The sequence below is a fragment of the Crocodylus porosus genome, unplaced genomic scaffold, assembly GCF_001723895.1.
Source record: "Crocodylus porosus isolate Cpor-Errol unplaced genomic scaffold, CroPor_comp1, whole genome shotgun sequence".
Lineage (NCBI taxonomy): Eukaryota > Metazoa > Chordata > Crocodylia > Crocodylidae > Crocodylus > Crocodylus porosus.
In genome coordinates this window covers 21,421,141-21,445,269 of record NW_017728917.1, presented here as the reverse complement: position 1 = coordinate 21,445,269, position 24,129 = coordinate 21,421,141, and the positions used below count along the sequence as shown (strand labels likewise).

The 24,129-nt window shown below is 42.0% G+C and overlaps 1 protein-coding gene across 1 annotated transcript in view; it reads left to right on the top strand.

Annotated features, from left to right (window-relative positions):
* The first annotated feature begins 596 nt into the window (after positions 1–596).
* The window catches only part of CCDC66 (coiled-coil domain containing 66), a 44,555-nt gene continuing 21,022 nt past the window's right edge, over positions 597–24,129 (top strand). Inside the window, exons 1-12 of the mRNA XM_019536908.1 lie at positions 597–676; positions 4,880–4,944; positions 5,743–5,768; positions 8,944–9,379; positions 10,679–10,850; positions 10,997–11,100; positions 12,258–12,385; positions 16,109–16,285; positions 17,129–17,260; positions 21,062–21,315; positions 22,210–22,294; positions 23,273–23,434. Coding sequence (XP_019392453.1) covers positions 666–676; positions 4,880–4,944; positions 5,743–5,768; positions 8,944–9,379; positions 10,679–10,850; positions 10,997–11,100; positions 12,258–12,385; positions 16,109–16,285; positions 17,129–17,260; positions 21,062–21,315; positions 22,210–22,294; positions 23,273–23,434 — 1,752 coding nt within the window. The 5' untranslated portion in view covers positions 597–665. The remainder of the gene's footprint in view (positions 677–4,879; positions 4,945–5,742; positions 5,769–8,943; positions 9,380–10,678; positions 10,851–10,996; positions 11,101–12,257; positions 12,386–16,108; positions 16,286–17,128; positions 17,261–21,061; positions 21,316–22,209; positions 22,295–23,272; positions 23,435–24,129) is intronic.

The window sequence follows — 24,129 nt, the reverse complement described above, 5'->3', positions numbered from 1 at the left end:
AGCTTCCTGCCACCACGCCACGCTCCCACCTGTTGGAGCTCATTGTGCCCCAGGGGGCACGCAGCGTTCATGTATATAGGTACAATGAGGTTTTTATGGTTTACCTGGAGGGAACTGAAGGTAGCCTCATGACAGCACAGTAGACCCCAAGCCACAAGGTAAAATGGGGACAGCACTAGCCCAGACAGGTTGTTGCCTACTAAAGCTCAGGCATCTCTGAACCAGTCAGTCTCTAGACACCAATTTAGACCAGAGGAAAGCGCCAGCTTGGCTTTCAGGCGAGGTCCTTTGGGTAGAGGTGATATTAGACCAGCTGGAACACAGATCTTGGCAGGCTTTCTTGGCTCCCACTTGCTGTCTGACTGGAAGCACGGGAGGCAGCTTTGTTCCGTGGCAGGGCGCCCAGGAAGCGGCGGTCACTGCTATGGGCGCGGCGGGGGCCGGTTTGAACCACCCGGGGCAGCGCCTCAAGCCCCGCCCTCGGGCCACAACACCTCAAGCCTCACCCCCTGAACGCAGCGCGTCCCCGGCCCCCACAATGCCCCGCGCGGCGGCGGCGCAGTACGCGAGCAGCCCATTGGCTGGGGCGGCGCCTATCGCTTGCCGCCTCATTGTGCGCTAGCAGCAACGGGTGTCCACGGCGCGGCGGCGGGGTGCGGCGAGCCATGAACGTGGGGTAGGACCGCGGGCGCTGTTCTCAGCACCGGGCCGGCGCCGGCCGAGCCTGCTCTGTCCCCGGTGCTGTTGTGGGGCGGGCGCGGGGTTGCCGGGGCGGCTCCGTGAAGCGCAGCGGTGGGGGCGGCCCGCGGGCGGCAGAGCAGCGCCTCTTCCCGTGGGAGGGTCAGGGGAGCCCCCTGCGCTCATCCGCGAGCGTCCGAGGCGGGAGGAGCCCAAGTTAAAAGCCACCATACACACTCTGTGCATATACCCACAGAGAAACCTCACGAAGGGTTTTTAAACTTGAAGGCTTGCTTAAAATGTTTGTGTAACTAAGTTGGTCTAATAAAAGATATCACCCAAATAACCTTGTATACACACATATATACTTCTACACGCACAGGTTATTATATATATGGCTGTAACTTTGGCTTTTACCCTAAAAAAGACATTATCTATCTTTTGTAGATAAAACCACAATATGGTGGGTACATGTATATCTAGATCAGGCTAGATCAATCAATCACCTACCCTGAAAATCTTCTTTGGGTAAATGTGACATCTTTTATTAGGCCAACTAAATAGTTGGGAACGTCGCTTGCAGGCACAAACACCCATCTTCAGGCAGATGGAGAGTCTAGCGGCAGCTGCAGGTCTACCTCTTCCTTTGCCTGAAGATGGGTGTTTGTGCCCGCAAGGGTGCAAAAAGCAACTTTTCCAACTATTTAGTTGTCCTAATAAAAGATGTCACATTTACCCAAAGAACCTTGTCTGCCCATGTCCTTAGACCAACATGGCTACAACCAGCAGTTTTCTAGTTCTGCACTTCAACAAGGACATGGAGAAGCTTGAGCGAGTCCAGAGAAGAGCCACCTGTATGATTAGGGACTTGCACGGCAAAGCATATGAGGAGAGGCTGAAGGACTTGTGTTTCTTCTGCCTGAAAAAGAGAAGACTGAGAGGGGACTTGGTAGCAGCTTACTGCTACATCAGGAGAATACATCAAGGGCTCAGCAAACAGCTGTTCACCAGGACACCCTTGGGGAAAACCAGGAGTAATGGCCACAAACTCTTGGAAGACCATTTCAGGCTTAACACTAGGAAAAACTTCACAGCCAGGGTGTGCAGACTGTGGAATAAACTCCCTCCAGAGTTCACCTACCCTGGAAATCTTCAAGAGGAGACTGGACAGTCACTTTGCTGGGGTCACCTGATCCCAGTTGTCTTTCCTGCCTAACGCAGGGGGGTTGGGTCCGATGATCTTGCAACGTCCCTACCAGCCCCTTAGAATCGATGAATCTATGAAACACCCCCGAAACATGATATAATTTACGCACACACCATATTGTATTTTTGTATATAAAAGATACATGATCTTTGAGATCTTCAGATGGAATGGGAAATAACAATGCTGAGGTGATGTTACAGTTGTAATATCCAGGAAAAATCTGAGGGGGAAGGTTTTTTTGTGGCTGCTGTCTTATTGGACCAACTGTAGCGTTGGGAGGGACATAGACAGGCTTTTGGGTATCGTATACTGGCATCCAGAAGTTCCAGAAGTTTGTCTCTCCCAGCTATACAGTTGGTCCCATAAACACAATTGCTGTCAATGCTCAGTGGTACAGCTTTTGCCTGCCATGTGGCAGACCTGGGTTTGTTTCTCAGCCCAGAGTATTAAGTTGCTTGTAAAAGGGAATCCCCACTGGAGATTTTTTGTCCATAAACTCCTGGAAAATTGATTCAGGCTCAACATTAGGAAAAACATATTCACAGTCAGGGTGTCCAGACTGGACTCCCTCCAGAGGTGGTACAATCACCTACCCTGAAAATCTTCAAGAGGAGACTGGACAGGCACCTTGCTGGGGTCACCTGACCTCCAGTTGTCTTTCGTGCTTAGTGCAGGGGGCCTGGACCCAATGATCTTCCGAGGTCCCTTCTGGCCTTACAATCTATGAATCCTGATTTTTTGATTAAATATATATTCTAGCTGCCACATGCTTCACAAGGCAAAGAAAAAGATGTGTGTGTACACACACACACAATTTTTTCTGCCCTTGCCTTGTGGAGCACATGACAACTGGAAAGATTTATTGTTTAAGGAAAACTAAGGATCCCCAACAGCTTTGGGCTTTCTAAAATAACATCATTACTTGTAGGAGTTGAATTTGGGATCCTGTACATGTGCGGGGAGCCTGCTTTAATGCAGTGTAATTACAGCATGACAGAGTAGACTCGATTAATCAAATCTGCTGCAGCATGCTAATTACTGCACTTCAGCAGCCTCCACATCCCACATATTAGCATTCCCTGCACTTCAAATGGTGGTAGGGATGCTTTAAAATTCATTTGGTGAGCTTTAGTTAAAGTGCCCCTGCCTCCATGTTTAAGTGCTGGGATGCTGAAACTTGAGACACTGCAGGCGCTTTAAGTAGAGAAGCTCTGAGAGCTGCTCTAATTAAAGTACCCCCCATCTGGAGCATGTGTAAAAATGTCCTTTGTTTCCAAAGGAGTCTCTCATAGCAGCATGTGATCCGCAATACTATGAAAGCATTATATTTCTTTTTAGTTATGATTTAAAGACCATATGAGGATTATAAACACATAAAGACTGATCTCCATTTATTGCCATCTCACAGCCTTGGATGATTCTGAACATGAATGACTCTTGAGACTGGTTCTGAACATAAATGACTCCTGAGACTGGGGGGGCACCATAGTGGCGAGCAGGGACCGCCCACAGCCGCCAGCAGCAGTGTCAGCAGTGGCAAGCGGGGACTGCCTGCAGCCGGCAAGCGGGGACTGCCTGCAGCCACCAGCGGTGTGTGGGGACCACCCACAACAGCCAGGAGCAGTGTCAGGGGGGGGGGGGGTGGTGAGCGGCAAGCGGGGACCGCCCACAGAGGCTGCCAGCTGCATCAGCGGCGAGGGTGGGGCGGGCGGAGAGCAGCGACTGCCTGCAGAAGCTGGCAGCGGCCAATCTCAAGGGGGGCGTGTGCCCCCCCCCCCCCGCCTCACCTATGGTTCTGAAATTGATATAAAAGTTAAAATATTTTTGTTTAACATGTATTTTATAGTAAGCTACTTACATCATTTATACCTGACTCTTGCAATAGGCAGGAAATCATATGTGATGATACATCGTGCATTTATAGAAGGATGTCCACACAACTTGGATAGGCCTAAAACCAAGAGCATCTGATTAATATAGCTTGCTTTTGATACTTGTATATTCTGGTTTTCTGTCTTTTCTATAAATATAAAGTGTTTAATATATGCATATAAAATTAAGCAAGCACAAAACAAGGATTATGAAGCAAGGAGAAAATGTGATATATTTTACTCAAATATAAGATGACCCCCCCAATAATTAGACTCTATATATAGAAAATGTATAAAGTTGTTATAATTTTCCAGGTATAGAATCTAATTATTGGTGGTTTGTCTTGAATTTGTCCACCTCCCATTGCTACAGCAATGAAAACAAATTGGGGGGGGGGGTGTCAAGTGGCCTCTTTGCCCTCTGATTCCCCAATTTGTTCTCCTCCCACTCTTCAGTTACTGTCCGACCCTGCTGTACCTAAGCACATGGAAGTGAGATGCAAATTTGAAAACACTAACTTTTATAAAAAATTGCATAATTTATATCAAAAATAGTAATTTGTAGTAATTTGCATAAATTACTGTGGGTACCTGTAGACTTAGGTCATCCACAGTTGATACATTTTACCTTTTTTGAGACAGCTGCAAGTTTTAGCATAGGTACAGCACTTTTATATTTACATATACCACAAACTATGGTGTTTTTTTCATGTGATCATTATTATAATAACTGATTTTTTTAAAATGTACTTCCTCCTTACACCAGTTCTGTAAGGTGGGGAGGTACCCATTTCAAACATAGGGAATTGAGGCAGAGAGAGATCAGAACTCCAGTATCAAACGAAATTGAGAGTGGAGCAGGATATTGAACCCTAGGTCTTCAAGTCCCGCATTGGTTTACTTCCTGTTTCATAGATAAAAGACTCACTTGTCTCTGTGTAGAAGGAATAATCTGAAGTTGGAACAAGTGTGAAAAGAGTGGAAATAATCTGGGCCATTGATTTGCACTTGCCATAATGGAGAAGAGAATTGGCCCTTCCTTAGTTTTATATTTATTATTGTAATATATCTTTATAATTAGAAAAGCACTTTAAATTATTTTTAGCATTCTTCTGTTTTACAGAGATGGATTAAAGCTTGAAACTGAAATACTGGATGGAAAGCCAAGGCTTATTTTGGCTTCATACGGTAGGTCATCTTATTTTGTTTATCCAAGAAAAGATTAAACGGTGACTTGATCAGTCTGCAAGGGAGAGGAAGAGACTTCAATCTTAGGTTTAGCAGTATTAAAAAGAAAAAACATGACTAGATTTAATGAGTAGAGGTTGACACTAGATCAGTTTTGACTTGAAAAACACAATTTTTAAAAAGTGCAGTTAATCATTTTAATACTTTTTCCTAGGATGTAGTCGATTTTTTATCACTTTGAAAATATAGTATTTTAAAATAGAATTGATGGTGTGGGCTTGATGGAGAAGTTATTGATCTTCTATGGCACTGTTTCCCAACCAGTGTGCCACAGCACGCTGGTGTGCCATCAGGTGCATCCAGGTATGCCATGGCATTTTGGGCTGGAGCCACGCCCCCCGCCTGCTGCTGCTGTGGGCAGCCAGACAGATGCGGGGAGCATGCTCCAGCCAGTGATTCAAATGCCGCATTACCCCCTTCCCACTGTTCTGCGGCATTCCACCACTTGCTACCCCCCTTCCCCGATCTGCGGCATTCAGCCTCTTGCCACCTGATCCCCACCTCCCCATCCCCTTCCACCACTCTGCGGTGTTTGGCCACTCCCCGCCCCCCATTTGGCTGCTGGGGCAGGGGAGGCCATGTATGTGTGCTGCAGGGTGAAAAAGGTTGGGAAATGCTGTTCTATGGTATGTGTTCCACAGGAGATCAAGCAAGATATGCCTGTTGAGACTAAATTTGCAAGGTGTGGATTTCAGTTATTTAACACTGTTTTAATGTGCTTTTTTATTTGTTTTACAGTGGGTAAATCAAAGTCCACAGTAAAGGTAAGTGAAAGAATGACTCCTGGCCTCTAGCTAAGAACAAAAACAGCATAGTTAATCTCAAGGTTAACTTCAAATTTCACTCGTTACACTGACCACAAATATTTAGAGAAACTGTTAGTTTCTCTAAATATTTGTGGTCGGTGTAACAAGTGAAATTCTGTGACAGGTTTCCCTCAATTTATGGGAACGCATGTATTGAATTTGCATAAAGGGAACCCACTTTATAATGTAACAAATAGGGATAGGTTCCCATGGCAGGGAGGGAGTGAGGCACTCACCCCAGCCCTGGGAACAGCCGACACCAGCTGCCTATAGCAGCTGGGCTGTACTGTGGCCCAACCCTCCCGGAGTTCTGCCAGTCCCCACTCACCCCTTCCTGTGCTGGAGCAGGCCCCAGGAACATACAACACTAGCTGCCTGCAGCCTCTGGACTGCACCATGCCCTGGCGCAGGCAGCTGGTATCAGCTGCTCTCAGGGCCGCTCTAGCACAGGTTGGGGTGAGTGCAAACAAGTGGAGCCCTGGGCAATGCAGAGCACAGCACTCACCCCAACCCCAGCTGCAGCAGCCGTGGAAGCAGCTGACACCAGCTTCCTGTACCAGGGCACGGTGCAGCCCAGCAGCTGCAGGCAACTCGTGTGGGCCGCTCCCAGGGCCACTCCAGCACAGGAAGGGGTGAATGGGGCCATGGCCTTTTCCCCTCCCCCCACAGACTTACCTGTTTGGGTGGGGAAACAGACCTTTATGCTGAGCAAATTTACCTCACATATAACAAATTATGGGGCTAAATATGCTCATCGCATAAGAGTGAATTCGCATATATAGAACCCACATAAGGATACCTGTATTCAAACTCATGATAGGTAACAAAGAGGGTAGATTTAAGTCAACATGCACCCCTTAACTGGGTATATAGTTTGTCTGAGCCCTCTAGTAGATGATAAAATATTGCTGTGGTTAGGGTTGGGAATTTGATGCCCCATCCCATAATATTCCTCATATCCTGGTCACACTGCTGTGGGGTTGCCTCAGGTCTGATTTCCATGCTCAGCTGACTTCGGGTTGCTCTTAGTCTGGCTCCACCCCTCAGCACTGATTGGCAGAAATGTCCTGGGGAGGAGAAGAAAGAAGGGGCAGCTGCCATCTTGTCTGATGACCCCTTTGTGCCTTCCCCTTCTAGATGGGCTATGAGGCCTGCCCAGGAGGAGAATACTTAATACTTATTTTTATTAAGGTTTTTTTTTCCCACAGGCAACCCCAGATGTCATGGTTTCTGTGAAATCCACAAACAATGATTTAGGCAGTTACCTATCTATATCTGTCTCCCCTACCTAGCTATATCTAGCTCCATATCTCAACATGTAGTTACTGATTTTTTTGTTTCCTCTTGTTTTTATGATAAGTCTCTTGTTATCTTTTGCACCTCACTTATTGGCATTGTTAACTGTGATTTCAAAGCATTTGACCATTTGGCAGATCTCTTTCAGGGAAGGGGAGGGAAAATCTGTCTTTTTTTGGGTGCATGACCAGATAAAAGGGTAATTCTTCTAGCTGGTAAATTCCCATCTGCTGCGAGCTGGCCAGACCTGGGTGAGAAGGGTAAGGCTGAGGTACCACAGACCAAGAAGTTGGCCCCTAGCACATCTCAGCTGGTTCTCAATGGTCAAATAGCAGACAGCAGAGAGGGATTTGGGGCAGAAGGGCACCCTGAAGGTGTGGGAACACTCAAGGAGTACGTCTCAAATGTATATCTGACTGCATCTGAGGTTGGGTGCATGTTCCCAACTTCGGATGTAGATGTGGGGGCATGTTGAGAAGGTAGCAGTGTTATGTACATTGTTGGTACATATATGGCACATCCCCACAAGTGGGAACGTGTTGAACATGTCTTTCCCTGGGAACAAGTAGCAGCGGCACACTTTGTGCCACTGCTACTTGTCCCTGACAAATGCCTGTGACATACTCTGGTGCACAGCATGTTGCCCCGAGTGGGATTGGAGAGGTTGGGGCCAGCAACTGTGCTAACCTCAGCAGCCTTACCTGGGGTCCTGGGGGTCCCTGGGAGTCACAGCCGTAGCGTCCCTGCAGCAGGGAGTCTGGCAGGTAGCCAGATTTTGGCTCCGGCTGGCCAGGCTCCGATTTTGGGTGGCATGCGTTGCCTGCATATGTGCACCACTCTGCTTTTTTTAGGTTTGGGTGTTTTTGACCCTGGGATCAAACCCGCCCCTCAACTGCAAAGTAGCAGTGTAGGGAATGCCTGTATGTGTGGTATGTGGCAGCACAGACAGGTCTGCAGCACTGCATAACACACATCTGCATTCCCATAAGGGTCTATATATCTAGTAATTAAAGCCTGATCTTTTGAGTTTGTTTTCTGTGTAGAGTAGAACACTGAGGTTCTTCATCCCGCTCCTGGACACCAGACGTGTCACTTCTCTTCTCAGTTTCCCCATCTTTTAAGATGAAATAGGTACTCCAAGATTCTCCAGTGGATTAGAAGGCATAGCTAATCAATGAAGGCATAACACTTAAGATCTCTGGATGAAAGGTTCTTGTGTCAATTTGAAAGCCATATTGGACAATGTACTAAAAGATGGCTAAACTTTAAGGAAAGATTACCACTAGGCTGTTTATAGATAGTCCAACTCAAAGCAATGGACTTCTTTCCTCTCGGCTTACCTTAAAAATATTTTGGAAACCATTTGAAGTTAAGACCATGGGAAAGCTACAAGATAGTCTTTCTGGGTAGAGTAGAATGAGTCAGGATGCTATTTGAGGGAGGTCAGAGTAGAAAAGGTACTAATGCATGGACATGTGTTTTAGTTTATAATCTCTGACACCAGCACTATGAGACTGATGTGAAGCTCATTTTCATACTGTTATTTTGGCATCTACATTCAAATTTAGGATTAAAATGAGAAATACTGTATACCTGAAGGCAAGGTTTATTCTCGTCTTGGATACACCATTATCTCCTTATCTATAAGTCATTCCATTGAGGGAATTAAAGTTCATATTGATATAACTGAGAACAGAATGATCTCTTAATATTTAGAGAAAAGAAATAAAAGAAAATTGTTTTTACTGCTTGAAGGAGGGAAGAAAGGAAGAGATTAGGTATGCAGTTTCATGGTTCGAAGGCTATTAAATCAAATACGTTGTTTCTGTTTTAACAGATGGGTAATAAAGTCAAACTTCCCAAACATGCATTGAAGATAAAACAGGCTGAACATTTTCTGAAATCAACACAAAACACTTGTGCCAAGCATGAACATTTTTCAGTTAAACCCAGAAGTGAATCAAGATTGTCAACAATAAAAGGTGAAAATACCCATGTGAGTTTATTATCAACTCAAGATTCAAAGGAGATCTCAACTAGAAAACATACTTTGATTGTTCCAAAAGATAACACAAATGGAAAGTCCAATTTGCAGAACCCTAAAATTGCAGTTAAAAGGCCCAAACAAAAGATTCAAAAACCTCGTGTCTCAGCTGAAGACCTGAGGAACAGTTTGGTATGTTTAACTCAAGAACAACTTGAACAAATTTTGATGACTGTAAAAGAAGGAACCAAAACTGTCTCCCAAGTCCAGGATGAAAAGCAAGGAACAGGTAAAGTATATATCCTGCAGCAAAAATGACCTTCTTGGCTACAACATCATTCTATAAGACTACCATTCTCCTAAAGTTAGCTAGTAGCAAATTGCTAGTTCAGAAATGAATTGCAGATTTTTAAAGCAAAAATGAAATGTTGTTTGAATTATATTTAGATACAAATAGCTTTAAAAAAATTCTGACACTATGGTAGTAAAACGAGCCTAAACTTCTCACATGCTATATTTTCTAAAATAGTCCTGTAGAAAAGCAAGACATCTTCATTCTGTTTCCCTTAAAATCACGAGTGCATGCATCCTAGTTTCTAAAGTAAAAAGTCTCATGAATTCATCTATGATTTAATTGTTGCTGTTCCAGTTTTCTATTTCCCTATCCATATTATGTACTCCTGATAATTGATTATTATTGGTTAATTAACCATTATATGCGTTCCACTTGGAGTAGCAAGTTAGCCAATTGCTTTGTGAAATTAGTCTAAGTTTACCCTAAACAAGTTGGTTTTAAAGTCTTGAAATTACCTACACCTGAAGGATATTTCCACATCATGATATAAACAGGTTCTGTTTCCAAAGGAAAAAATTACAGCTTATAAAAGATTTTGACTGCTTCCGAAACTTTATTATCAAGTCAGGTTGTCCCAACATATTCTTTTAGGCTAGGGACAGACATTACGCATATACCAGTTTAAGTGTTCAGAAACTGGTTTAAACCTGTAACAGAACAGATGTTCAGTTCACATAAACCAGTTTGAAAATGGCTGAAACTGGTTGAATGTAGTATCAGACTTAACTGATTTGGGTCAGACCAATTTATGCAATGTCTGTCCCAGACCCCTTGCTTGTTTATGTTAAATCAGATTCCCCCAGCATCCCAGCATGCTTTCTGGGCTGGGTGGGGCTCTGCTCTACAGCAGGGCTGGTCCCTCCCTTCTGCTCCCTGGCTGGAGCTCTGCAGAGCCTGCAGGCTGCTCCCCCACTGTTCCCCTCACCACACTGAGTTAGGGGTGATAAACACTTATCAATTTCGTGCTGGGCTGGTCAGAAGTGGGGAGGACCTCTCCCTAACCAAAGGATCCTGCCAGGACCTGGCTACACCCCCCTCAGCTCAGCCCTATAGATCAGAACCCCATTTTCTTAGACGTTGCATATACATTGTAAGCAGAAGTTCCTACCCAGAAGAGGTTGCATTTTAGGTAGAAGATGTGAATTTGCCAGGTTTTACTTTTCATACTGTAAACAGTGTGGAAGTGAGGATTTACCAGGTCACAAATAAGTAATGTACATTTTATTTTGTTAGGCCAAGCTGAAAACTCTGCTATTACTACTACTGCTGCTAATCAGATAGAGGAAGAAAATATTATGGGATTACTCCAGAAAGCTGCTGAAGCTTCATCTGCCCCACGTGAAAGTAATTCTGATTCAAGCACGAAACAAGCAGCATCTCTGCAGGATGGACATAAAATTATTATGTAGGTAGATCTGTTCAGTAAAGTATGCAATATAAGTTTTTTCTTCTTCCATCTGTACAATGAAATATGTAATGTAAGTTAACTTTAAAATAAGCATCTTGACTTTTAAAATACATTGAATTGCTTTTTTTTTTCCCTTTCTTCAGCAAGAACACATGGAAACCTGCTGACATGTTTAGTACTCTGGGTGAAAAAGAAGGAGATAAAACCTTATTAGAAGCAAAGAGGGCCCAGTGGAAGAAGGAACTAGGTATCCTAAGATATATTTGCAACATAAATTAATGTATTATAGTGTAGCATCAGTCCCCTAATAAAATGTAGAGACAATCAAATTTTGTTTTCAGGAACATTAGTGTTACTGTGGATTTAGATTTACAACAGTAGCTGTCCCAGAGAATAAGGTAGCAAAGTTTAAATAGAATTTCAAAATTTAGGAATGGTAATCTATCCAAAAAAAAGAGAAAATTGACTGTTAGTACATTCGTACTAATACAGTTCACCAGATAAAATTGTAGACATGGTTGAAATGAAGTGCAGACCACTTAAAAATGACTTGCCACACTACTTAGGTTTAACTAAATTAAGTTTGTTAATCAAATGCAACTGTTGACACAAAAAACATACTTCATAAGCACTGAGGCTGTATCTTGGGTATAACCACCCTTTTGCCACTTGGCAGTTGAGATGGCTCAAAGGAACTGTTGTATACTGGCTGTGCTTTCTGACCCACAAATTTGAGCCACTACCGCAAAGTCAGCAGGCAGAACACAGACATTGTTTTGGCAGGGAGAAGAACCACCATGAAGATGAGGTGGATTTGGTCCCTCTTCATCATTTTAAACAGATGTGTAGGAAACCACACACAGTTCTGCAATCCCCGTGGTTACCTTGTGTTAAAAAAGCAAAAGAACCCTCCTCTGCAACAAAACTTGTTGACCTGCATGAGTAACTTAATACTTGTTTTCAAATATTCTTTTCAAGGAAAAAGATCTAAGTTAACTGAAAATTGCATTGTAGTAATGAAATTATTTTCTTAAATGCAGCTTCCCATTTATACAGCAAGTTCTACATAACCTGGATGGGAATTGTTTTTTAAAATCTAGTTTCTAGGTTGGACCTGGTACACCAGTTCTAGCCTGGTATAAATTTATAGTCACTAACTAGGAAAAAATGAACTGAGATAAATATTAGATATTTTCCTGAGTTAACTGGTTGTCCTCTGAATTTTATGCTTTCACAATATAGATTCCCTAATTTCTTCTGTTTCTAAAGCCTTGGGAGTCATATTTCTCCTTGGCAGAGCCTCTCAACATCTGTCCATTATGTTATCACCTCGCATTTTATTACTTCTCTTGAAGTTATTGTTATTTCTGTTTACACAGTAGTTCTAATGAATTTGTTTTAAAGATGAGCAGGTGGCTTTAAAGAAGAAACTAAAAGAAACTTCAGAGGTAGAGACAAAATGCTATTTTCGGGGGAAACCTAGTATTGATAAAACTCATTTGGAGAATTTACAAACAGCCTATCAAGCTCAGGTATGTCTAGCAATGAACTATAAAAAGAAAAAACATGTGCCTTGGATTTTATTTTCCTCATCCAGCACTGTATTTTGTTCATATTCTAGAATTACTCAAATTATTTATTCATATAAGAACCTGTTGTCGGAGTATATCCGGTGCTTACTTGTTGAATCAGTTCTTCAGGCCAAATCCCAGAACAAATTTCAAGTTATTATGCAGTGCACTTGGAGATTGCACTTCCTCCACCACACAGAACAGTAATAGAGCTGCTTTGCAAGTTCTTAACAAAGCCTCTAGGGGTGCTAGAATGGAGGCTTTACTGTGTGGGATGGGCAACAATCTACCTTATCTGTTCTGCAAGAGACACCTGCTATACCTCCATGAGACTAGTCTTATCAAGTTAAATTAGCCATGTTATCTTATTGCCTTCAATTTCAGCTTTGTTCATATTTAATCATTGAATTCCCCCTGTGCTACTCCACAGTCCAAGTAATCCTTGGTAGTCTTTATTCCTAGTTTGCTAGCCTTTCCTTTCTTCTTTTCCTGTTCCTTGAAAAGAATTACAAATAGTGTCGTTATTCTTAGTTAAGAAATGTTGCAGCTTATTCACTAGTTTTGTTGTCTAACACGTTTGACCTATTGTCCAAGTACTATATCCCTGTTAAGGATGTAAACTGTTAAGCAGTTAAACAACAATCCTATTTATATTGTTTACCTTTTAGTGGCCTCTGGCAGGAACACGTCTGCACCAGTCCCTTATGTCTTCACCATGCACCCCGTGCTGTGTGAGCCCCAGGCTGCTGGTGGGGAACTGGGGGTATGGGGAGGTGAGCGCAGCCGAGGCACTAAGGGGCACTGCGGAGCCATGGCTTCCCCTCATCCCTGCAGGCAGGGGCTAGGGCTGTGGATGGAGCTGCAGCTGTGGACCTCCCCTGTGCCATGGGTGGGAGGGAGGTGCTGGGACCCCTACCCACCCACCCAGAGGTCAGGTGGGGCCTTCTTGATGCAGCAGCAAGACTCCAAGCCCTGTGGTAGATCTGCCCTGTCTCCCTACAGCAGCAGGGGCTGGGCAGGGTGATGGGCCTCTGACCCCTCCCACTGCATTTATGCTGCCATGGTCTGACCCTGGAAGATTCCTCCATGCTGCTGGGCCGAGCCCTCCGCAGCTGGCCCTGCGGGAAAGGGAGGGCCAGTTCCAGTGGGGCAGCCTCTGCTGGGTACACTGTGTCCTTCCTTCTCCTGTCTGTGCTGCTGGGGCTGCATGTGGCCTGGCCCAGTCCTGAGGCAAGGTTGAGCATGCAGCTGGCTTGGCCCGAGGAGGCACCGCAGCAGCCAGAGCAGGTGGCATTGGGTCTGAGATGTCACTGCTGTCCCCTCTTGCAGTAAGCGTGGCCCCAGGGCATTCCTGAGAGGCGCTGGCACAGCCATTTCAGCCTGGGGTGCTGCTGTTGCAGCCCTAATGCTACCCCACAGAATCCTTGCTGCTGGGCACACAGTGAAGACATAAAGGCCTGGGCTGTTCCTCCTTGGAGGTCACTAAACTAGGTATGTATTATTTAACCATTTAACATAATTAGAGGAGGTTAAACGGATAATTTTAAAATCATATTTACATCCCTAATGTCTGTTAAATAGATGAGCAGCCCATTTTAAAAAATATCTTTGTTTACAAACCAATACTGTGCAGGCTGGATACCTTCAAGTCAGCCAGCCCTGATGGGTAACACCCAAGGGTACTCAGGGAGCTGGAGAGCATCGTAGCTTAGCCCCTGGCACGGATCTTTGAGAGCTTTTGGCACTCTGGTGAAGTGCCCAACTATTGGAAGAAGGCCAGTGTGGTGCCTATCTTCAATAAAGGGAGGAAAGTAGATCTGGCAAACTACAGGCCCATCAGCCTGACCTCTGTCCTGGGGAAAGTCTTGGAAAAGGTTATCAGGGAGGCCATCCTTAACAGACTAGCTGAAGGGAATATCCTGAGGGATATTCAGCATGGGTTTGTTGTGGGTAGGTCTTGCTTGACCAATCATTTCCTTTTATGACCAGGTGACTTATCACCTGGACAAGGGGGAAGAGATCGATGTTGCATACCTCAACTTTAAAAAAGCCTTCGATCTGGTATCCCACAATCACCTCTTGGCTAAACTGGCTAACTGCAGCCTTGACATCACCACGATCCGCTGGCTGGGGAACTGGCTCTGTGGTTGGACCCAGGGGGTGGTGGTCTACGGGAACCAATTGTCTTGGTATGCTGTGATCAGTGGGGTCCCACAAGGCTCTGTCCTAGGGCCTGTACTGTTTAACATCTTCATCAATGATGTGGACGTTGGTGTCAGAAGCGGACCGGCTAAGTTTGCTGACGACACCAAACTCTGGGGTAAAGCATCCACACCTGAGGATAGGAGGGTGATCCAGGTGGATCAGGACAGACTCATGAAATGGGCGGACGACAACCTGATGGTGTTCAACACCGAAAAATGTAAGGTTTTCCACCTTGGGAGGAAAAACCCGTACCATGCTTATAGGCTTGGCAGTGCTATGCTGGTTAGCACTACAGATGAAAGGGATTTGGGGGTCATGGTTGACCACAAGATGAACATGAGCCTTCAGTGTGATGCTGCGGCTAGTAAAGCAAGCAAAACGCTGGCTCGCATCCATAGATGCTTCTCAAGCAGATGTCATTCTCCTGCTGTACTCGGCCTTGGTGAGGCTGCAGATGGAGTACTGCGTCCAGTTTTGGGCTCAACAATTCAAAAGGGATGTGGAGAAGCTTGAGAGAATGCAGAGGAATTGCATGATCAGAGGTCAGGAAAACAGACCTTATGATGAGAGGCTGAGAGCAGTGGGGCTCTTTAGCCTGGACAAGCACAGGCTCAGGGGTGATCTGGTGGCCACTTATAAGTTTATCAGGGGTGCTCATCAGGATCTGGGGAAACATCTGTTCACCATAGCCCCCCAAGGGATGACAAGATCGAACAGTCACAAACTCCACTGTGACCTATTCAGGCTGGACATAAGCAAGAACTTCTTCACTGTCCGAGCCCCCAAGGTTTGGAATAGCCTGCCACCGGAGGTGGTTCAAGCACCTACTTTGAACGCCTTCAAGACACATTTGGATGCTTATCTTGCTGGGATCCTATTATCCCTACTGACTTCCTGCCCCTGGGGCAGGGGACTGGACTTGATGATCCTCCAGGGTCCCTTCCAGCCCAAATGTCTATGAAATCTTTGAAGCCTGAGCAGGATGGATTCCCCACTAATAAGAAATAAAAAATATATAAAACAAAATAAGTCCATCCCCCTGAATATTATGCAGGAATTTAATAGTCTAAGTGGATGTTGACTTTGGATGTTTAAAAATACTGGAGGTTTAAAAATACTAGTACAGTTTGATAAATTATAGCTTTTTAGAGAACAGGTATGAAGGGTAAAATTAGTTTGTTGCTATTAGTTTCATTGGACCTAGGTTACTGCTTTTCTATGTAGCATTTGATACCCCTAAAAAAATGTTCATTTTAATGCAAGAACTGAAATTTACTTAGGACACATTGATGGAGGAGCTTCTTCAGACTTGCCAGATGGCAATAATTGTATATGCATTGCAGTTTTGGCAAAGTTTCTCATGAATAGCAGTTTGCATTACCATGCTAATATATTGTTTTAAAAGAGTATTTACAATGAACAAGTTGATTGAGAGAATTAAATATACTATTTAAAATCATGAAGCCACTTTATTTGCAGATTATCTTCCCAACTGACTTGAATATTACTGCTGAAGAAAACCACATTTTTAGAACCACTTTAACTACAGAGACTAGTGAAGTTGCACCTAGAATTTCATACGGTCCAACTGGGCACTCTTCTAGTTTCATGTCTCCTGACTTGCCAGCTGCCATTCGTACAGCATTTGTATTAGGGGTAAGAATTTAAATTGCATGCAGCCTCTTATCTGCAAGAAGAACTTGCTATTTTGGGTGTGCATCTTCACTAGTTCTGTTAATAGGACTGCTCAGAGTATTCTCCCTCCCTTGTCATTTAGAGTACACTGAATGCAGTGTTTACAATCAGTGATACTGATACCAGGAAGTCTTCCTGTGCAGTCTAAGAGAATACTTTTAGAATTGACATAAGCAGGATCATCATCAAGAAGAACGTTTAGATTGTGATCTGTTAACAATATGTAGCTGTTAATTCAAAAGAGGTAATTATTAGATTAGTTTTGTAGAAATAGAAAAGGCAATTTTTGCTGAGGCTATGGATAAAAAATATAGAGAAAGTTTATTATTAACTGCAGTTTACGGTGAATATTTTGAAGACTTTAATGGGAGAATAATTTCAGCCAAATTTTATTGAATGTGAGCTCCAGGATATGGGTGGAGTTCTACTATGTGAAATAATGAAGGTATCCATTAAGAAAAGTTGAGGACTTAGTTAAAGCAGTTAGTTACTCTCCTGCTACTGTAATCACTGATGACTTATGCTTGCTGAACTCCTGGAATGCAAACTGAGCAATGGGACCTTTTAAAAAGAAGGTGGTTTCTTTTTTTATTCTTAGTATGTATAGTTTTGCTCTTTTAAAGAGGCAGAATTATATATGGAACATTCTGACATTGTATATGTATATATGTGAACTGCTTTTGCAAGAGCTTAGTCTAATTCTGCCTAGAAATTTAGGGCACAATTTCCCCTAAAATTACTTCTAAAAAAGCAGAGAATCTAAATTTATACACAATTAAGAGACTAGCATTTTTCTCCTTTCAGGAAACTACACCAGTAGAAGACCCTATTAGTACTGTGAAATGTGAACAACAGAAGAAGTGGCTTGAAGAGCTGGACAAACAAAAGGAAGAAGCTAAATTGCAAAAAACAGAGGAGAAACATAATTTGTCAAAGGTAACTGTAATTTAGAATGATGGTCCAGAATAAAAATATATTTGGTTTAACTTTCACTTTCTAGTTTGCTCAAATAGAAGAATATCAAATTGCAGATAACAGAATATTTACAGTTCTGTAATTAAAAGGCACAGTATATTTCACAAGGGCAACTCACCACCTAGAATACTTTTATCTCTGAGGTTGGCATCACAGGTTGTCCTCCGCTGGAATGTATTAGCCTCTGCCACTCTGGACTCCCTTCTGTCCCTTCTTCTGTCACTCGGCCTTCCATTAAGTCATAGTTCATTCCAATTCTTGAGGTGTTAATATTCCAATGGTAGGGCTCAGTTCCTCCTAACATTTTCCTTCTGTGTGCCTCATAATTCCTCCTTTTTTTAGAGCAATGAAATACAGGGTTTTCTGTCTAGAGTCCCCTTCCAGCACTCAAAAAAAAAAAACCCCAACCACATTCAGACTAAGCTTAAATGACTTTCACACCCCTGGCTTGAACTACTAGTTCCATGTGGATTTCATTAGTTCTTAATTTTTCCAAGATATAACCCCCAAAGTTATCTTGATGGGGAAGTGCCCCTTTCCCAAATACTAGCTCTTATCCAGTCTTCCAAGATGAATTTTTGAGTCAGTCAGAACTGTCCTTTTGAGCCTTTCCAGCCTTTTAAAGAAAAACTAACTCTGCTTTAACTTCCAATAATGCAGTTAGTTGACCTATCTCCAAAGCTAATTGAATTTTTAGGTTCCAATTAACCTTATCCCCACACCTGTAATTCTTATTGATTGGAATGTGTGGGTATCCAGTGCTTCTGAATAATCAAGATTGATTCCCTAGCCCAACAAAAGTCAGTGACAAAACTTCTATTGACTTGTACAGGTTCAGTATTTCACCCCAAATCTATATGATAGCCTAGCAAAATAAGTACCTAGGAACAGTTACCCAGGCTGAGAGGGGATCTGGTGGCTGCCGATAAACTTGCCAAGGGGGACCAGCAGGCAATGGGAGAGTCTCTGTTCTCCCAAGCACTACCGGGGGTAACAAAGAACAACGGCCATAAGTTGACTGAGAGTCGATTCAGCCTAGATATCAGGAGGTGCTACTTCACGGTCAGGGCGGCTAGGAACTGGAACCATCTTCCAAGGGAAGTGGTGCTTGCCCCTACCCTGGGGGTCTTAAAGGGGAGGCTAGACAGCCACCTAGCTGGGGTCATCCTTTCCTGCCCATGGCAGGGGATCAGACTAGATGATCTGCTTAAGTCCCTTCTGACCCTGCCAACTATGAAACTAATTCTAAAACCTTGACAGGGAAGAAAAACCTGTTCTATACTTTTTTGGAGTTTGCTTCAGAGATAAACTCTCTGGTATTATTTATCATAGTCATTTTCCCACTGAGTGAAAGGGCTTACAGCTGAAAGGGGCTATAAACAAAGACAAGATACTTGGGGAAAGGAAACATCCTGATGGTTTCAAGAATGTTAGGATGAAAAGACAGAGATTGGAGTGTGACTCCTCATCCTTCAAAGTAGTGTAGAAATACTGCTTCTTGGAATTATAATCTGCATCATGTATAAAGTTTTTTGACTATACAACAAAACAGTGTTCAAGATTTGCTGTTAAAAAGCTCAAAGCTTTAAAATATGTAAATTTAATTTATAGCAAGCATGAATCTATCTTCAGATAGAACATTTAAAGACTTTGCAGCTCTTGCAGAGTAGAAAATCCATTGTGTGGTGGTTTCTTTCTTCTTCAGTTACTTCCCCCTGCAGTTTACATGGTCTGCTTATTATGAAACTGAAGAAAGATTAATTTGTTTTTTATCAGTAAATCTGCTTGCCTAATGAGCCCTTTAGACACCATGTAAATAACTTCTTCAGTGTTAATTTCAGTGTCTATCTACCTTATCCACATAGTTATACAAACTAATAAAATATATCCCATTATTAGTTAATGTTTTCATTTCTGTTTTATAATATCTGTGGCCTCTGCTGTTCTGGATCTAGCACTAAGATTGTCAGAGAGGAATAAATGTGTAGTACAGAGAGAACACAGATTTTGTTACAGAATTTTCTTGGAGTGAGTGTCTACAGCCTGAGGCCGCCTTTTGCATTGAAAAACCATGGCTTTCACTGTAAATGGCACAAAGTTCATACAGTTTAACAAGATAGTCATGTCATTCTTGGAACAGATATTTTTCATTCTGGGAAATTAATGCTTCTCAGGTTAACAAACCAAAAAATGGCTTTTTCTAAGAAACTTGTCAGGGATGCTCACATGGTTACTTCTTCTTCAGAATCCCTGACCACGTTTTTGTTCTTGATTATTAGGAAAGAAAAATTGCTTTAAATGTGATTGTTGCATGTTCTTTACTTAAAAGCACGCTGTTGTGCCTACCTTTGAACTCTTGGAATTTGTAAAACTTCATTAGCTGTCCAGTCCTTTCATTTTATATTGATTCTTGTCAGCAAGTAACACCCACCGAGACATATCACAGTAATCATTTTTCAGTCTATTTTGAGAAGGAAGATACTTGCATTAATCTTTTCTTCAACATCCTTTTTTAGTTTAGACATATCTCTCTATGTTCCAGCAAAGCATACTGCAAGAAAAAAATCTTTCCCTGCTCTGGCTTTTCATCCAGGTTACAGTTACAGTTTATCTTTCTTAGGGAAGGAGAAACTTAAAAACCTAGGGGAGGTGGAGGACTAGTACAAAATGAGGTTTTTTTACTTTTTGTTTATTTTAGCTTTCTAATATAGGACTGTCTTTTCTGCCAGAGAAGGTTTATGCTGTTAGGAGACAGCTTGCTTTTGAAGTAAAAATAAAATATCTCCTCTATAGAAACTGCAGGCAATGCAAGAAATATATTACCATTGCCTCTGATCAGGATCTTTGTGATTTTTGGGAGGTCATGGTTGCCTTGGGTAAAGACACTCAAATGCTCTTCCCTAAGAGTGGGCTTTTTGCAGCTCCCACCTCTGCAAGGACCTTAAACGTGGGGCACTCCTAGTATTGATGCAGTATTTCTTTTCAGATGGTAGAGTCTGGCTGAAGAGTTTTTAGGGAAAGGAAATCCCTAAAAATGGATTGGCCTTACACAAATGGAAGGGCCTTACACAAAATACAGCATGTGAATTACTGTCCAGAACTAAAGTGGAGGAAATAATGGGACACTGAGAAAGATGAATAAGAGTTTGTTTTCATACATGGCTATCAAGAGAGTGTTTTTAAAAAGCATGAAAGCTTGCTGCTGCCATTGTGTGTAGTGCTACAGAGAAAATATATGGGCAACAAGAGGAGGGGGGATATAACTAAATCATTAAGCAGCCTTGCAAAATTAATAGAAATATTATGAAACAGAATAATATATATTTTAAGACCAGGTTGCAAAGAAAGCAGAATAGAAAACTCTGATCTGTTATTTGCTTATGTTGCATGGGACGGAAGTCTTCTTGATAACTTTATTTTTTGCAGTTTCTGGATTTTTAGCAATATTTTGTGAATATTTTTAACCAAAAAGTTTTAAGCTGAATGTTGGATGAAGACTTCGATCCTTTTCATATTCCCATTTTGATTTTTTTTTCAAAAATCTATTTGGTCTAATAAAAGATATCACCTCTCCCACAAGTTCTGATTCCTTTTGACTCCATATCCTACAGTTCCACTGCAGCACTTGCAAAGTAGCAAGTCCTGATGCATAATTTCTGTCAAAACATCACTATAACTTAAAAATATGTAGTTGAACATACTATATGTAACTGAATGTAATTAAATGTATTTTCATTTTCTTGTTGCTTCATACCTGTTTAGGCTGAAGAGCATGACAGATGGGCAATGCATTTTGATTCTTTAAAGAACCACCTTAGTGCTAATCAACAACACCCCTTAAATGGAACATACAAAAAGCAGCCTGAAATTCTTTGTCTGTCCCCCGACCCTAAGGAGCTGACTGCTTTTATTCATCCTTTTTCACCTGCAGCTTTAGGCCATACCCTGTCTTCAAAGGTGGATAATGTAGGGAAAACTGTTGAAAGCAGTGCTTTGGAACAAAGTCAGAAAGCCAAGTGAGTGAAATCTTCAACTACACTAGTTTTCCGAATCCATTCCAAAAACTTAGATTTTGCATTAATTTGTTTTTTACTCTGCTTTTTAGCAGCTTGTATTTTTATTTCACATGATTCCCGTTAGGAAAAAAAACACGTGTTCCTATTACTCACTAAAAAAAAGTCTAGCATTTTTATTCAATCTCATTGATTACATTGAAATTCCATAGTACTGGGTCTGTGCCTACACTGACAGTTAAGGTTAACCTTAAGCTCAGTCACAAACCCATACATACTGGCTATTTATACTTTAAACTTGTTAGCACTACCTTAGGCTCTGGAAGAAATTCAGCCCAAGGTTGGAAGGTCACTGAACTCCTGGTAAGGAATTGATCTTGACACTGCTTACCTCCTTTCTGTAGTGTGTTTGGAATTTCCTGTGATCACTGTAGTTTTGGAGCACAGGAAGTTGGCCACCAGCAATCCTACAATTCCCTGTTCCTGTCTTTTGGTCCTTCTTCACTCTAGTTCCTTTTCCCATTGCCCAAAAGTAGAGATAAACCTAGAAGAATAGTTTGCAGACAGGTTCCTGGATAGACTGTGCAGGGGAATCAATTATATATCTTAGTACTTTACTTTAAGAAGCAGCACAATGTGGACAGCTTTGGTGCAGGTTAGAGCATGATATGGATATAAAAACATGCTTCATGATTTAAGCTGGATGAGAATGACCTCAAGGTAGATCCAAACACTCAACTCATACATTCTCTGAATAAAATTGCCATGTGATGAGACATGAAAATACAACCTTGATCACATGAAAATACAATCTAGCTGAGAAGTCAGAATAATTTAGGCTGTGGGTTTCTTTTCTTCTTTAAATAAAAAATATTTACACTTTTTCTCGGTTTGTAGTTTCCTTCGTTCAATGACTGCTCTTTTAGATCCTGCACAAATTGAGGAAAGAGACAGGCGGCGGCAGAAACAGTTGGAACATCAGGTACAATCATATTTGAAACTGATATAATTTTCAGAGTGGAAAGAATGAAAAAATGGAAGCAAATTGATGCAGTTAAGAGTAGGAGACTGGGTTGCAGAATATGTGGTTTCTAGACTCCAGAGCAGTTATTTCACCATCTGTGCTTCAGAATACCTGTTTAGACAATTATAATGGTATTTCACTCATAGGTACAGGGTAGGGGTTTATTAATATTTGTAAGGTGGTTTAAGAGTTGCGGTATTATATATTTTCAAGGCAAAAATATAAGAGATCGTTCAGGACCTAAAAGTATTGGTGTACCTCTTTCCTTCAACCTCCACAGATCTAACTAAACATAGAATTGGACATCTGTGAATGTACTTTCTTTTCTCATTTACAGTAAAGCTGCCTTTACAGCACTATAAATACATTTACAGCCACTGCAGATTATTTTATACTGCCAAAACAATGTAGAGCATTTTAGTGTAAATGAAGACTGGTCCCATGTCATACACCTATTATAGCTCCTGGCGGCTCTCAGTGGCTTGCCAAAACTCAGTAAGTGGCCCTTGGCCTGAAATAATTGCCTGCCCCCTGTTATAGCTGATCTTTTTCAGAGTAAACTACTAACTCAGATTATACCAATTTCTTTGTTATCACACCAGGGAGCTGGATTCTAAAAAAGAAAAAGAAAATCCAAGTGATAGGATGGAGAGGGCATATATGTACATCCTCGTGCATTTTGAGGCTTATTTTAAAATTGTATTTTGCTTTTGTGTACTTCTTGCTCTAAATACTTGAGCTAAATTTGCTAGAAAACTAAATTCCATTTGCTTTCTGTAATACAAAAATATTTTCTATTGTATTTAACTCATATTTTATATATATATTTATATATTTTCTAATGTATACACAGAAGACTAAAGTATGCAGGATGCATGTTTTATAGGAAATATGTTTTAATTATACTAAATTTTATTATGATTTTGGCATTACTAGAAAGCTATAATGGCTCAAGTGGAGGAAAAACGAAGGAAGAAGCAACTGGAGGAAGAGCAGAGAAAATGGGAAGAACAAGAAGAAGAACGCCGTCTAGCACGAGAACGAGAACTCATGCAAAAGCAGTTTGAAGAAGATATGCTCAAACAAAAAGAAAAGGACGTGAGTGTCATTGTAATGGCTTTGTATTCTGTGCAAGTAAATGGCAAGATTTAATTGAGCTGTCAGTTTCTACTGGATGTACAAATAATTAATGAATAATACTACAACAGTAGCATTGAAACTGCATTTGCAACCACAATTAAACATCACAAATGGCCTTTTTGAAGCAGTATTTTGCTGCACATATACAGTTAATATAAATTAATCATTTTAAGTATGTTAATGGCAGCGTCACAAAAGCCCTTGCGAGTGCTGTTGAGTTCAAATTCTGCATTAATACAACCCTGCATTAATACAAGGACAATTCCAGTAAAAGTTCTGAAAATAAAATAAATACCAGTCCCAGAATGTACAGTCAGATTACTGATCTGCATAGAATCATAGAAAATTGGGACTAGAAGGGCCTTCAGGAGGTCATCTAAGTCCAGCCTTTTGCTCAAGGCAGGATCATCCCTGTCATCCCTGATAAGTATTTGTCTAACCTCCTCTTAAAAATTTCCAAGGTTAGAGCTTGTTCATGAATGGAGCTTGATCCTTTAGAGCAGGGGTAGGCAATGTTTTTTGGATGAAGTGCTGAAAAACACCACAATGCCTACCTTGGAAGGTGCCAGAGTGCCGGCATGGCAGAAAAACAAGATGAGGGCAAGGGGTACATGGCAGGATGCTCTGCTTGTGCCCCTTGCCCCCCACCCAAA